At 35.3% G+C, this 17,186-nt stretch overlaps 1 protein-coding gene across 2 annotated transcripts in view; it reads right to left on the reverse strand.

Annotated features, from left to right (window-relative positions):
* Window positions 1-17,186, reverse strand: part of SFMBT2 (Scm like with four mbt domains 2) — a 295,646-nt gene that overhangs the window by 100,679 nt on the left and 177,781 nt on the right. For both annotated transcript variants that reach the window (XM_031938506.1, XM_003771404.4), the window contains exons 8-10: window positions 13,328-13,429; window positions 9,909-10,056; window positions 2,282-2,364 (exon numbers count right to left, since the gene is read on the reverse strand). In XM_031938506.1, the coding sequence (XP_031794366.1) occupies window positions 2,282-2,364; window positions 9,909-10,056; window positions 13,328-13,429 (333 nt within the window). The remainder of the gene's footprint in view (window positions 1-2,281; window positions 2,365-9,908; window positions 10,057-13,327; window positions 13,430-17,186) is intronic.

Genomic DNA, 17,186 nt, shown 5'->3' on the forward strand with positions numbered 1-17,186 from the left:
CTTATCTTTCCAGTCTTTAAGAAAATATTTCTTTTAAACATATTCTCCAGTACAATTGTGCTGGCCCATCAGCTGTTCCTCACATATGGCATTCCAGTGCCCAAATCTAGTCTGTCCCCATGGTATATTACTCCTTCTTTTCTCTTCTACCTCTAGGACAAGGACCAAGCAGAGGAAAGTCAATTCCTTTATCATTTACCTTCCCTTTAAAATACTTGAAGACAAATATTACACCCCTTGGAGTCCTTTATTCTATAGGCTAGAGAGCCCCATTCCTTCAGTTGATACTCATTTGCTATGACCCTGAGGCTGTTCAACATGCTTTTAAGTAGAAACTGTATTTTATTGTATTCCCAGTGCCTACTACATAGCCTGGTACACAGTAGGTGTTTAACAAATATTTACTAATCAATTGTCTCATTGGGACATACCAGATTTATTAATATGTTTCCTAAAATGGCACAAGACTAAACATTAATATTGCAGATATAGTCTGACTTATATGGAATACAAAAAGATCATCATCTACCTTGAACATTATACCTCTCATAATCATATTAGCTTTTTTGGCTTCCAATTCACAATGATGATTCATGCCAAGGCTGGAATCCACTAAAACTTAAATGCAACAGGTCCAATGAGATTAAGATATTATATTCAATTCAACAAATATTATTAAAAATCTACTATACTAAAGCACTAGATTAATTACAGTTTATTTTTTCATGTTAAGAAACATGAAGTTTCCTTTATTTTTTATCACTTTTCTCATCTATAAAAGAAAGCTAATATTAAGGTCCCTTTAAATGCTAGGATCTGAAAATATTTTAACAACTTTAGGATGTGAATCATGACGATGATATATAAAATCACAAATTACTGAAATGAACTCAATGGACAGGACTACAGTTGGATGTCAAATCTTCAAATACTTCCTAATTGTGTAAGATCTCAAGTGCCTCATTTTCTGCACCTATGAAAAGGGGAGAATATGTCAAGTAGCCATTTTACAAAATTTTCATGAAGAAATCTCAATTCTGAAGAGTTCCATGTGAGACATTGATGATGCTCTCCAACTATAAGTAGCAAAATAAATAAATAAATAGATGAATAAATAATGAATTAATGAAAGAATGAATAAATAAATAAATAACTAGGAGCCCAGCATGTCCACAAGCCCTGACAAGGGAGATGAAAGAAGTTGGAGAATAAATAGGGTCAGTTTTAATTCAGTGGAAACATCACTAAGAGCTAAGAATTCTATAGTCAAGAAGACTCCAGTTCAAATGCAGCCTCAGACATTTAGACATTTTTTTCACACGTCTATTTTCCTTGGTTTTTTCAACTGTAAAATGGGGATAATGATAGCATCTATCTCCTAGAGTTGGTGTAAAGGTCAAATAAGACTCATTACACAGTAAGTGCTGTGTGAATGTTTATTCCTTTCTCTTTTTTTCCGGGAATCAGAAGACCTGGATTTCAATTTTGGCTCTGCTATTAATTTTCAGTGACTTTGGGAAAATCAGTTAAATTTGAGAGGAGAGGTGGGCCTAGTTTTGCTATTTGGAAAAGGAGATTGATTGAAATAAACAATTTGTAAGGCCCTTTCTAGCTCTAAATGTAGGATCCAGCTTCTTCCCATTAATACTATGAAGTCAAAATGAATCATTTCTACAAACTATTTAAGGCAGGCAATTTAAGGTATAAAATAAGGTGTGCTCATATGTAATTATGGCTACTTTATGTACCATAAAATTCTAGTGACTATACCAATAAGATCTGCTTGAAAAAGGTGGCTGCTCAGAATAAGCTAGTTAAGAACAGAATATAAAAGAAAAAGGCAATTAAAGGTCTTTGAATACCCTTATACCAAAGCACATACAACATGCTTAAGGGGGTTTTAAGAACATGCTTTAAGAACGTGCTTTGTGGGTGATAAGAGTTCAGTTCTTTGTAACATTCTTAGAATAGTTTTTAAGGATCACAGGCAACTAGGTCAGAGACTTGATTCAAAAACTCCAAAGCTTTTATGATATGACAACATAATGATATATCATGTCCTTGTACATTATTGTGGCTCTATAGAAAAACTCATAAACAGACCTCCAGATTCACGAGGCCTTAACAAGAGCACAGACATTCAGGATATTTATATACAAAAGATAATCCTTCAAGTTTTAATACATGCAATGAGAGAGGAAAAAGAAAATAATATGTCAACCTGGGAAAGAGTGCTTTCCCACAACAAATTTAATTCACAGTTAATAAATAACACACTTACATTTCTGAAACAGAAATGAGGCGCAGCCTCAGCACCATGCTGTTTCTGATAATCTGCCCAGTCAAAGTCCTGGCCAGCATAACCTGTACAAGAAAAAAACAGATATTTTTTAAAAATTAGTTCTCATTAGGCCAAATTAAAGCTACTCAAGTAGTTTGGTGACATTTCTGTTACTGAAGGGACAAGCAATAGAAAACTATCCATGATAGGTAGATTATATAGATTCAATCAAATAATAGATAGATTCAATCATACAATAAAAGTTATTAAGCACCTACTATGTGCCAGGCACTATGCTAAGCACTGGAGAAACAAAAAAGGCTTACAATCTGATGGGGGAGACAACATACAAACTAATATATACAAAGCAAACTATATGCAGGATAAATAGGCAATCATTAAAACAGGAAAGGCACTATAATTAAGGGTTAGGGAGGCTTTTTGTAGAAAGCGGGATTTTAATTGGGACTTAAAGGAAGCTACAAAGGTCAGTGGTTGAAACATTTTTCAGCATTTTTTCAGACATCAATGAAAGACAAAGAAAATTCTCAGAGCTGAGAGAGAGAATGTCTTGTTCACAGAACAGCCAGGAGACTGGTGACACTGGATCAAAGAATATGTATTGGGGAGTAAGTTGAAAAAGATTAGAAATATAGGAAGGGGGTAAGTTGATAGCACCTGAGGTCAAAGAATATTGTCTATATTTGCAGTAGCATCAACTGAACAAGCAGGAATGAAAGAAAGTGTATTTTTCTCTGAGAAAGAAAAATATGAGAGAAAACAGTCTTTTAACTTAAATTTGTTCATTAAAAAAGTTACTAAGTTAAAATACATCAATTTTCTTTTAAAAGCAGTAATTCACTAGTTAAAATAAAGGTCAAAATCCAAACCCCAAAGTGTATTTGTAGTTAATAGAGAAAAGGTTAACTCCTTTTAACACCTCTCTATTCCTCTCCTTTTATCTCTTGACCTAGCTTGATGCCTTTACAGGTATCTCTGACCTTCTCAAAGGAAAATGAACCACTTTCATTTACAATCTTGAGTTTCTTAGCTGCCTCTTAAAGAGTTTTTCTCTTGTGTGGTTCTTCCATTTTAGAATTTGGCTTCTTAAAAAGGCCAAATCCTTTTTTCTTGCACCAACAAAAGTTTTTCTTGTTTGTTTTTTAAGGTTGTATCTATTTCTTTGTGGCTTGGAGACTGCCTTCTCAGGTCAAAACACTTATGTTTACAAAAACAGAGGAAGCACCTCAAATTGAGCTGGCAACATTGTGGGATAGAAAGAACACTGTTCTGTGAATGAGATGATTTTGGAATAAGTTTTAATTTTTACATCTATAAAATGGAGAGAGTTCACATAGCCAATACTCTGAAGGACCTTTGTATGCCTAATATTCCATCATTCTAAGATGATAAATTATTTTCTTTGCCTGACTTAGCAGAACACTTGATTTTTCCTTTGAGCAAGATTTGTTTCCTTCTTTCTTTATGAGGAAACAAAAAGAAAAATGGATAAGAGACCATTCAAGCCCAGCATACTTCCTGAAGGTCTCCACAATACCACTCTCTAAGGTATGTGTAATATACAGAAATGTGAGTTACCATTATGATTCCCTACAATCCTTTAAGAATTCCCTTATTTCTTTGGACTCAAGGATAATTAATTCTTAAATATATCCAATGAAGAAAAGCCATCTTATTTTGTTTTTTATAACTGAATTGGTGAGTTTTGTTTTTACTCCATAGACATTTGTCAATATTTCCCAACACTGCACCATATCACATACATGCCCAGCAAAAGAAAATAAAGCTATACGTATATACATACATATATATATATATGTGTGTACACACACACACAATGTGTATTTGTGTTTTTAAGTAAAATCAGGAAATAAGTGTTTGTGCAGAGAATAATGGCCTACAGGAAATTTGAGCATGTATATTTTCTAGAAAAATCAATAGAACCCTCATCTTGAATCCAGATGAGTTTCTCTCTCTCTCTCTCTCTCTCTCTCTCTCTGATAATTGGAATTAAGTGATTTGCCCAGATCACCTACTCATATCTGAGATCATATTTAAATTCAGGTCCTCCTGACTCCAGGGCCAGCTCTATCCACTGTGTCACCTAGTTGCCCCTAAGTATACTACTTCTTAACCCAGTTTTCTTATCTCTGAATCTCCTTCCTTTGGACACCCTGATCTCCTGCTTTCTCTCTGCCATTACTGCTCCAGAAAAAATGCTAGTGTTAATACTTCAATTAACAAAGTTATGGAATATTTCATTTAAAATTAAGATGGTAATCAAGAAAAATACCAAGAAATTCTCAATGTCTTATATATAGCTTATAGGCTATAAAACCAGTAATGTTCACTTTCTATTAAATAATTGCTCTGGGAAATTATGGGAGTCAAGTACCTATCTCCTCCCCTCCCCAAATATCTGGACCTGAAAGGTTTCATAATAACAACTTAATTGTCAAAACAATGATCTTCTCAGAGGACTTTAATGCAATCCTTTCTCTACCTAACTTTATCTATTTTTCCTTGAGTACATTTGATCTCACAATTTGATGGAATCTGAAGCCTCTGAAAACAACTACTTTTTCTGAGAACCAATTTCTCTTCCCTCCATCTATGTATATGTTGTACTCCCCTTGTAAACTCCTTGAGAAAAGGGATTTTTTTCTAATTCTAACCCCCAAACTGGGTGCTTAATAAATGTTTGTATTTTATTACTCCTGAAATGAATCGTAAAAAGCAAGGTTTCCATTCTATCCCTTTTGCCTGGAATCCTATCATACCGACTTCATCAGGAAGTCATGGAATTATTCAAGTTGGAAGGAATCTCCAGTGATTATTTGGTCCAGTCCCTCACTTCCAGTCTTGGCAGCTCATTACCATGCCCCAGGAACAATGTCGTTTTCTTGTGCTGCACCACCTGCTTAGACTACTCTTTCCTCCCCAAGGGACCTCCAGTCACTTCATCTCTTTAAATTCCTCTTCCTCTAGGCTTGATAATGAGCTCTTTTTGTAAAGCAGTTTTGTGACAGCTCCTGGAGAACTGCTATATAAAAACAAATTGCTTTGGATTGTATTATAAAGAGACAGGGGTCAATTACCCTCATTAATCAACAAAGACAGAACAAGAAGTAACAAGGCTTAACGGAAGTCGGAAAATGTGTTTAAAACCCTGTAGAAGAAAAAAAAAATGCAGAAAAACTTCAGAACTATTAAGATTTGCAATAAGCAGTCAAGGGAGCTGTTAAAGCACAGTGGCTACAGCCAAAACTGATTGATCACGATGCAGTTCTGATTGGCACAGGTCCAAAGGGGATAAAACAGATCATCCATTTCCTTACTGCCAAAATAAACTGACATTAGACAGATAGTGCCATGATTTTGTTACCTATATTTTAGAGAGTACTCAAATTATTCAAAAGATGAAATATTGATTTGGTATCTAGCAGTGCATTCAGCACTGCATTAAACACTATGGCCAATGTAAAGAAAAAATAGCAATTATAATAATGGTGTGGTAGGGGAAGAAATATACTAGGATTAAACCACTATGGCCAATGTGAAGAAAAAATAGCAATAATAATAATGATGATGATGTGGGGGGGGGGGGGGGGGAAGGATACACTAGGATTATGGCCACTATGGCCAATGTGAAGAAAAAAATAGCAATAATAATAATGGTGTGATGGGGATAAAAATACATAGGATTATGGAACCTGGGTTCATTCTAGCACCACTATTTGCTACCTGTGTGGTATGAGTCAAATCTTTTAACCTCCTATGACAGTAAGTTGAATAACTCCTTGAAATTTGGAAATAGGAGACACATTTACTGCAAGATTCTTTTAGTCATATTTTACTCCACCAAATTAGGTCACTTAAAAGTGTATAATCAACAAGTAATAAGCACCATGGGATACTAAATACTTATTGATATTCTTTCTTCCCATTCCCCTCCCCTCCCATTTCTCCTTTTCTGTTCTCCCTCTGGCAATTGGGGTCAAGTGACTTGCCCAGAATCACAGGGTAAGAGTCTCAGGCTGAATTTGAACTTGGGTATTCCTGACACCAGGGCTTGTGCTCTATCCAGTGTCACTTAGCTGACACTTTTCATATTCTCTTTATAGCTTTTTTTTTAAAGTAACAATAAGGTTCACAATCTTTTTTTTTCTTCACATTTTTGTCTTTCTGTCCCACCTCTGCCTTTCTATATCTTGTGAATCAATCCCTCAATATCCTTACAACTGTGTCATCACCCTACTACAGATTTCCTCTATAAAAGCATTCTCTTCTAGTCATTTAAAAATAAAACTTTACTGTCCTTGAAGATGAAAAAAGTTTGGTATAAAAATTTTTGTGAATATTACATGCTATCAAAATGTGTAAGATCTTTAGCATTCCTTCCATCTGTTCTGCTGCCATCAACTACAGAAGCCTAGAAGAGCTCATGAATTGTAGTAATTACACAACTGAAAGCTCATTTAAATTTTTGTTTCATGGGGCCCAAAGAATTCATCACCAAGAGACATGCTTAGTGATACAAGTAGCTCCCCTCTTAACTAGAATGGTCCTCAGAAAAATAAGATTTTGCTACTGCAGGAAGATATTTGAAGGCTTTCTTTCACATGTTTTATGACCCAATGACACTGTCATCCTTACTGTTCCCCACACAAGATATCTTCCTCCCAACTGTGTCCCAACTACAATGCTCTTCCTATCTACAATCTGGTTCTCTTCAAATAATCAATTAAAATTCCACCACCTACAAGAAGCCTTTTCCAGTTCTCTAATCTTTGTTCCATCCTTCTGAGATTAGCGCCAATTTTTCCTACAAATTGTATGTCTAAAGTTTGTGCATGTCTCACCAACCAGGCCAGGAACTCTGTGAGACCAAGAACTGTCTTTTGCCTTTCTTTGTTATCCCCTGCACTTAATACAGAGCCTGGCACATAGTAGGCACTCAAGAAATATTTGTTAACTTGACTTTTCAGCATGGCAGAAGCTCGTCTTCAAAACTCATGATTACCTCCATGTATAATGAGATACTGCAGAACCATGAGGAAGGACAGTAAAGAATTAAAATGTGATAATAGAGAAAATAGCCGATGGGTGATCTGCAAGATAAATATTGGAAGAGAAGGCCTGATTATGAAGGTTAACCAGAGATATTCAAATAGAACCTTGCCTAAGGTAACAGCAGCAATAATGGAAAATTAGGAAAGATCAGTTGCCAATCACAATAGATTCTATTAGGAATTAACATCCAAATCCAATTAATTTCCAAAGTTAAGCCATTGCCATTGGGATGGAGTAGGATAAAAGATAAAGTGGCCATTCCTACCATATACCTTTTGAGGCTGTTCTGTAATTGAACAACAATATGTGGAAATATTAAATATATGGGTCAGTTGACAAGTTTTTTTTTTTTAATAGAATCACACTTTCAGGAATTTGAAGGCACCTTGGAGGTCACCTAATCCATTGTGAATATAGAAATATTCAATGGTTCACTTTTCATTCAGTAATCCAGGCAATAAGCATTGATATTAATTAAATTAATTAAATACTTACTGTGTGCCAAGCTCTATGCTATATGTTTGATATGCAAAGAAAAGCAAAGGACAATCCCTGCTTCCAAGGAGCTTATGAACTAATAAGGGAGAAAGTAATAAAACACTTATGCATGAACAACATATAAATGGAATAAAATGGAGACAATCAATAGCGAGAAAATCACTAGCAATAAAGACGATCAGGAAATGATTCACAGAAAAGGATCTTGAAAGAAGCCAGAAGACAGACCTGAAAAGGAAGAAATTCCTATACCTCAGTGATTTACCAATCTTTGTTGGTAAAAATTTAAATGAGACACAGAAATAGGACAAATTTGGTGTTACAGACTAGGATTTTGATTAAAAATTTTCAAAGGACTAAATTCCAGGTAAGATAAAGAATCTGAGGAGGAGTTGACAAGTGGGTGCTTTCTAGAGCAACTGAAAATTTATTTAACTACAAATGAGAAACACAAAATAAAAAAACAAAAAAATTAACATTTTCTTGCAATAAAACATAGTGGTTCAAAACCAGTTAATTAAATCATAAGTGTTTTCACACTGACAATTTTACATCCAATTGGTCATTATGGGACCCTAGAAAGTGATTATCTTTAAAGTATGACATATAACATCATCATATTTGGTTAAAGTATTATAGTATCATCTTTCAAAAGTAAATCTCTTACCTTTCATTTTTAAAATCTCTTTGAAGTTAAAAGTGATAGAAGTGATCTTTAAAAAGGCAACTGAAGAGTCAGAACTCTATGGATGAGTTCAAATATTTTAGAGCTTATCATAGCTTTTCTTCAACATTTTATTTTCTGGAACAAATGCTGTGCTTATTAAAAGTCACATATATAACTATAAGGCAGTTAAAATGAATCAGCATTAACAAGTAGCAAATAATCATCTCCTCCACTTCTGTTTACCAAACTTGGTAGAATCATCTGCTTTTACATATCTGCCAGGCTACCTTCATCATGTGTTTAAATTTTTAATTTAATCTCCTCTATGAAAACGTCCCCTGTGGGCTCTACCATATCATGCTTTTCCACCAGAGTGGTGTTGGAGAAATGGTGGAGAGAAAAAAGGTGGCGAAAGCAGGTTCAAAGCTTGACTTGTGCTGCCTTTAATTTAGAATAGACTCTTAGCTAGAAATTGGTGGAGAACCCTTCACATTTTAAGATGAGGAACAGCCTCAATGTGTGAAGTGGCTTTTGTTCCAGGTCATAAGCATGACCAGGTCTTGAACCCAGGTCTTCTAAAAATACAAAATCAGAACAATTATAAAATTTCTAAGTTACACTGCCTGAGTGTTTCAAAGAGCGAAAGGAATTTCTGGTCCCTGATTTACAGAAAAAATCTATTTAGCTTTTTCTTGTAGCTAGCTGTACCTGGACATGACCTATAATGTACCAGATACAGGCAGGTAACTCAGGAGAACTGAGCTTCTTGGGGAAAACTAGTTCACTGAATAGAACACACAAAATTGGAGAATTAACTTTACTGGAGATAGGAGGAAAGGGTATTAAATGTTGCAACTAGGAAAAATCTATGCCAGTTCCATTCACCTTTGCTACTGCAGTATCTCCTTATCTCTCTTTAAGATTGGGTTAAAAAAGGTCATTTTTTGCCTCATTTATTACCTAACCTTAATTGTTGAGAGAGTGTTGTCTCAGACCTGGGAAAAACCTTAACTTAAAAAGGAAAAAGTCTATCCACAGACCTCCAGGGCCTCTCCTGTCCTGATCTGGCCATTGAACCCAGCTGGCTCTGGAGGGGAAAGTGAGGCAGGTGACCTTGCACAGCCCTCCCTCATTTAAATCCAATTCACCTGCATGTCACGGTTTCACCTCCCCAATGTCATGGTCCACTTGAGAACAAGGGACCAAAAAACATCATCTCTCATATGACTCCCTGCATTTACCTGTGCAACACCTGACAGTTTCTGTTGCATCATTATTCACATAAGCAAAGTTATCATTTCAATGTGGATTAGGCAAAACAAAAATCCGTCCACCACATATCAAAACAAGGTATCAATGAATACAAACCCTTGGGTGGTGTGAGGTTGACTCCATTTTTAAGGCACCACTGTACAGGTAAAATCCCTAAGGAATCTGCATGGCACAGCATTGAGATTTTTTTAGCTTCTGGTCTCAAGTCATCAATAGTCACTTGCAAATAATGATTGTTAAAAACCTAAAGATAAAAAAAAAAAAAGGAAGTCAAATGTTTAGTGTTATATTACTGAATCCTTCCAATATTTAATAACGGCACATTTCTATGCACAGGCAGAAAATGAATGTCTTTGATAGCAGAAACTATTATATTCCATGTGTGTAGTTGTCAAAAAAAAAAAGTAGAGATCATGACTTTGATTTTTCAAAGAGAAACTTTAAAAGTACCTGGTGATTTTTAAAAGATAGATAAAGAAGGGGAAAAAAGAGAAAATCCAATACATAAAAGCTGGGGTGGAGGGGGTGGAGGATAGAACCATCAACAGAATAGGAAAATTAAGAAAAACTTAGAAGCAGCTCACTTAGAAATCATCTGAAGGAAAACTAAGATTGACATAGAAAGATTAGTCACTTGGCCAGTCAAGTTCTTTGTTCCAGACACTGTGCTAAATTCCTAGAATACAAAGAAATGAGGACCCTGGTCTTGTGGAGTTCCCAATTGTCACAGAAAAGACAAGAGGATAAATATATATATTTCTGTGCAAAAACATAGGGCAAAAGTGGAGTTAATCTCTGAGAGAAGATACTAGTGGTGGGGGAACCAGAAAAGGTATCTTATAAACTAACTCTTAGACAAGTCAGGGAAGGCAGGAAGCAGAAAGTAAGGACCGAGAGGATTCTAGCCATGGGGCCCAATCATTGGGAAAGATCAAATTAGAAGAAAGGGGAGAAGGAGGGAAGGATCAGATGAAAAGAAAAGATGAAGGCAATGTATATAAGCAAAACATAAGGGTCACATAGTAGAGTTGTTCCCATCCTGGAAAGGTAGGCTTCTCAAGTACCTTCACTTATACAGTGTCTTTGGGGATCAATTGACTAGTCTCTCAAATCTGTTGTACTTTAAAACACCACAAGAATGTTATTTAGAATCACAAGGATATGCTCTCTTTAATGATCCAGCTGGGTGCTTTATTAAAAGTTCCAGTTCATGCCTTTCTGCTTTTGTCTCTATTCATTACAATGTTTTGTGTTGTTTTGTTTGCTTTTGGAATATTTTTCTGAAAAGAATAGCCTTTCCCCCAAAAAAGGAATTTAAATTATGGTTGTCATAACAACATGCTTTATGCAATAGTGTATATCACAATATTCTAAAACATTTGCTAAAGCTAAGAAGACATGTATACTTATAATTCTCCTGATACATAAGAAAATTCTGGCAATTTACGGTACTTCTTCACTGAGTCTTGAATAAACACATGATATTTACTCATAATAATTCCACGTACTGCAAGCATAAAATATTTGACAAGTATGATTATGAGGTACAAATGTTAAGTAGGATGACTGTTTTTTTAATCATTGCTACAAGAGAACCATAGAAAGGAATAGTGGAATGAAAAAGAAAACGATTAAAATATTAGGGGAAATTTGCTTAAAATAGGATTGATCAATGAAGAAAAATATTCCATTAAATAACCCCTCTAAAAATATTTCCAATTAGATTAGGAATAAAAAAGAATTCAATAAAATGAAGCTATACAAATTAGAATTAGAATGTCATTGCCATTCTCACTCAGCAACTATGATGTAACTATTATGTAAGGTCCATAACAATGAACATTAAGCATAAAAAGTGGGACAGAGGTGGAATTTGTGGTACTACCAAGCTAACCCTAAAAGTTCTAGTCCTATTTTGTTATTCTTTAAGTCATCAGGTGAAGGTGACATTGCAAAAATAGTTGTCTTTTAAGACAACTTGATAAATAATACAAATAAACCTGCAGCTGGCATTACTATATCAACTGTTGCTGGAAAGAAGAAAGGCTGGCTAAGCTCCAGCAAGCTATCATTCTTCAGTATTTGGAAAGAAATATGCTAACCCTAAAAGCAACACAATAAGAAGGCCTCCAGATGGTGAAGTAGTCCAGGATATGAAAGGGAGTTTAACTATATACGTGCATACAAATACACACACACACACACACACACACACACACACACACACAATACCTTATATCAAGGATTAAAAAAAAACAATTAGTCATCCTACTTAATATTTGTCCCTCATAATAATACTTCTCAAATATTTTATGCTTGCAGTGTACAGAATTATGAGTAAATATTGTGTTTACTCAATGAAAATTCACATATATATATATATATATATACACACACATATATGTACATGTATATTAGCTCTTGCATTATCATTTCTAAACACTATTTAATTTCTAAACTTTGAATTATATTTCTCCTTTCTTTCTCCCCACTCAAAAAAAAAAAAAAAAAAGGTTTATCTCGTACAATATTTATAGTATCTAAGAATACAAAAACTGAAAGGAGACAGATGGTAAGAATTAGTGGCTCCTAGAAAGCTACTATTTCTATTAGAAAGAAAAAGAAAAGAGTAAAATATGAACTTCAGAGCCAAGGGCCTAGTTCACCAGTTAAAACGACCAGAGGGTTATTACCTGAAATATTTCTTGCTTCAATACCTCAAAGTTCAATAATTTTGTCTCAGTGGGTACTGCCTATTTAATGCACATCCCAACCCCATATGCCTTAGCAGACAGGTCTCTGAGATTTGTTGTGGCTGAAAAATTCATCACCCTGCAGCCAATATGTTGATGAGTCTATCCAAATTTAGCTAGGCTGTTCCTCAGGCGACAGACTGACAAGAGTCAGTTGCTAGGCCCTTCCTTGAAGGCCTTCCAAACTGATGGGCTCTGCCAGAATTTGCTGGCAGTAGTCTCCAAGAACACATGGTCAACTCCACACCATGATGAAGCATCAAGGCAGCAGTTTGTGGGGGTACCCAAATCACAAACTAAAGTTTAAAAAAGAAAATAAAAAGAAAAAATAATATCCAAACTATGATCAAGTAACAAATTAATATTAAGGGGATAATATGTGACCCTTACCTACAAACATAATGATATAAATTTGATACTGGAGGAGACAGGAATCCATGAGGCAATATTGGGTTTTGATTCTTTTTCCAATCTCAAAAACATTATTACCTTCAACACCTTTGCCTCATCATCCCAGTAAGACGAGAAGAAGCCATATCACGCTTCCCATTTTAAACATAAGCCATTTGATGGGATTTACTCTAGACTACTCAAGGAATCTCTAGCCAAACTAGAAATAGTACCAGCCTGTAAAATAGTAAATCTATGTTTGTATCTGCTAGCTGGGCTCTTCTGCCTCTCCATGTGCAAAAAAAAAAAAAAATTCCAAAGGCTTGCCTATGAGACTGAACCACTTGTTTAATCCCTTTTCAGGGGGCTCACCTTAGTCACTGATGCAGGACAGATATTAAAAGGCTCGCTCATATCCACTGCCTCCAGTTTCATACCAACTGTGAAGAAATGGCTTCGTAAATCCGCATGATCCTGTTGGGGAGGGGGGGAGAAAGAGTGAATGCAACTACAATGCTGAAAATTAACTCAGAGACTGTCAGGATAATATTCTCAAACATTTTATTTGGCAATAACTGAAATCTGCCTGAAATAATTAACTTTCCCAGCTTCAAATTTCTAATTATGGCAACATACAGCAACTTTGATTATTTTCTGCAGGCTAATAACTTTTTCCCCCCAGAATCTGAAGGAGGGAGGAAGAGGTTTGTCCAAAACAATCTTTGGATTTAGAAAGAATAAAGAACAAATTCACATAATACTGCTTTGTACCCAATAGGCAGGAAATGCTAGTTAAAATACAGCCCAGTTATGCTAATATTAGTAACAATAAGAACAGCAGCAGCATCTTACATTTACCTAGCCCTTAAAGGTTTGTAAAACACTTTTCTTACCACACTGTGAGGTAGATAAAAGCAATCATTCTTTTTAAAGAAAGAAGCAGCAACACAATTGAATTATATGATCTTTCCAATGCACAATTACTGTAGAGCATTGGCTCTTAAACTTTTTAATAAACATTGATGACTACATTTTCTATATAACTTTTCTTTTGTAATCCTATGTGTTTTATTTTATGCATTTAAAAACATTATTCTAATAAAGGTCCCTGGGGTATGTCAGACTGACAAAGGGTCCATGTCACAAGTTAAAAAAACATCTGCTCACAAGAGAACTGTTCGGTTCTGTACACATATTTGTATCTAGGATATAGTGTGACATATTTAACATGTATAGGACTGCTTGCCATCTTGGGAAGGGGAGGAGGAAGGGAGGGGAAAAATCATAACAGAAGTGAGTGCAAGGGATAATGTAAAAAATTACCCTGGCATGGGTTCTGTCAATAAAAAGTTATAATTATTTAAAAAAAAAATCTGCTCTAGCAATTATCTTATAAATTTATCCATAAGATATGGACAGTTTTATCACTGTCTTCTGTCACTAAATATATCCCATTCCCCCAATCAATCAATAAACAACCTTTTCCCCAATCAACCAAAAAGCACTTATCAAGCACCCATATTTTGGAGCGCATGCATATTGGTACTGGCTGCATGAATAATCAGAACCACCACTAGTAAATAACTTTACACTTTTCCTCTTGTTTACTATTGGGACGCCAGATTTATAACCCCCTCAACACAATCCCCTTCAGAGTTTTGCTGCCTTTTCAAGGAAACAGATTCCAACATTCACCTTTAGTCACACAGCTATAGATACAGCTGGCTAGAAGCTTGAAACTAGGATTTATCTTTCTGAGATGAAGGCTACCTCATCACTTACGGGCTATATAAATAGAGGTGGATAAATGGATGTATTTACAGCCAAACCCATAGGAAATAATGGCCAGAAATAAATTCTGGCATTTCAAAAGACTTTTAGTTGAGCATGAAGCACACACATTTATATGGATTTGTTTCCATTTTTAATCTAATTAAAAGCTATTCAGCTTTGCTACTATAAGTCTGATGACAACCTAGAGTCCACCAAATAAGGATGGTAATGTATCCATATAATGGATTATATTTTATTTAAGCTGATTTTTACAGACCTAAAGGGAAGCTAGAAGAATCCTAAAGTTGCCAAATTTAGGAACTAATGATCCAGTATTGCCTCTAGCAGCCCTATCTATCAGTCTCTTCACTACTCTATTTCTCTCACAAGAGCCATAGATTATAAACACCCTAACAACAACAGAAACCATTTTTACCCTCAATCTTCTTTGCCCTATGCATCCCCCAATCACTCCACAGATTGATGCTTAACTGGACCAAAGAACAAGCACTAATTAAGTGCTTACTATGTATCAGGCACTATGCTAAGGACTGGGGAATACAAAAGTGCTACAAATGGCCATGATCCCCAGGGAGTTTATATTTCCAAGCCAACAAAACCACACAAAGGAATATGAACACCAACCAAAAGTCATACTTTACAAAAATTTACATTAATTTAAACTTATTTATACAATTTACTTTTCATTGACATGACAAAGTGACACTAATAATAAGAATCAGTCTATTTTTCAAAAATCATTAGAAAAGGATAGCTTAGAAAGGCAAGACAGAAGGGAAAAATAATAACAAACATTAACACAACACTTACTACAAGTAAGGCACTCACTGCGTGAAGTGCTTTACAAATATTTCATTTGATTCTCACAACAACCCTGGGAAGTAGGCGTTATTATTATCCTCCTTTTACAGATGAGAAAAATGAGGCAAGGAGATATCAAATCACTTGCCTAGGATCATACAAGCTAGCAAATATCTGGGGCCATATAGAAACTTTGTTCTTCTGATTCCAAGCCAAGTACTCTGTCACTGCACCTTCCAAATATGGAACAGCCAAGGAAGACAGGAAAGCAAACTTCATGTCTAAGGAACAGTCCCCAAAAAAATACAGTTTGGCTGGAACATGAAACTTTCCACATCACAACTTTCCCCACTGTGGTTTCAATATATTGTGATTTGGTATGAAAAATTAAATCAGAATTTGGAAGAGTTTTGCAGAAGCTGCAGATGATACAGGAAGGGAAAAAAAACATTTAGAAACTTAGAAACACATAAATTATGTATACAACATATTTTATCTTTTAATACTGTAATAATTCAGACTTCTTCTCTGGTACAAAGGAAGGGCCAAAAAATTTTACACAGATCTGGATGTCCCTACCTGACATAATGTAGAAGGGATAACTATAATCAGGATAGAAAGGCTGGCAAATGACAGATTGTAAAGAATTTGAAATATCTGATGGGGAAATTTGTATTTTACCTGGAGGTAAAAAGAGACCACTGGCAGGAAGTTCTCTGCTTTAAGAACATCATTTTGGAAGCAGTGTAAATACTCTAGAAGGGGGATGAGGAGAGAGCAGTTTAATGAAATCGTTCAGGTGAGAAGTGATGAGTCTCTGAGCTACACCTTGGTCAGTTGGAACAGGCAAGCATCAGACTTATAAACATTTCAAAAATCCCTGGGTTCTTGAGGGCCAAGCCAGTGGTCCATAAACTCTGGCAGTTCCTCCCCAAACTGAAAAGAACTTTTAAGTACAGGGCAAGTTACTGACTATAACATGCCTGCTAACTGAGCTCCTATCTAGTTGCATTCAGAGAAGGTTTTCCCCAGGCTGGATACAGGGTGATGAATTTTCTCTCCAGGACAGCTCTTCATCTATTAATCATGGAAAGTTTGCAATTTATGTCAATAGAGGGAACAGGGACAAAATTACAGATTGTGAATGAGGCATTCTAGTCTGTCAACAGGCAGTCAACAGCATTGAAGTGCTTACTTATTATACATAAGTGATTCTTCTAAATTACAGAGATTTATGGATTTTTTTTAAAAGCACTAAAACCTTGATTTTAAATATTTTAATGGAAATTTTTTGAATTTGCATTATACATATCCTCACTTTCTAAAAACAGCCTGTGATGCTAAATATAATTTAAACTTAATGACCCAGGGTCATTATTGTGAACCTCAATTGAGATAGGGATGAAAGTAATTTGTGATTTCATTAAAGAACATGTTCTCTTCTCCTCACCCATCTCTACCCCCATTAGAATGTTAACTTCTTTCTGCCTTAATTTGCATCCCCCACTGTGCCTTAAACATAGAATAGGAAGAAGGACAGGACCATTTAACTTTATAAGGGAGAAAATTATACATCTTCTTAATATTGGGTCTGGTTTTCAATCCTTTATATACCATACTATAATATATTATATTA

The sequence above is a fragment of the Sarcophilus harrisii genome, chromosome 5 (assembly GCF_902635505.1).
Source record: "Sarcophilus harrisii chromosome 5, mSarHar1.11, whole genome shotgun sequence".
In the NCBI taxonomy this organism is placed as follows: Eukaryota; Metazoa; Chordata; class Mammalia; order Dasyuromorphia; family Dasyuridae; genus Sarcophilus; species Sarcophilus harrisii.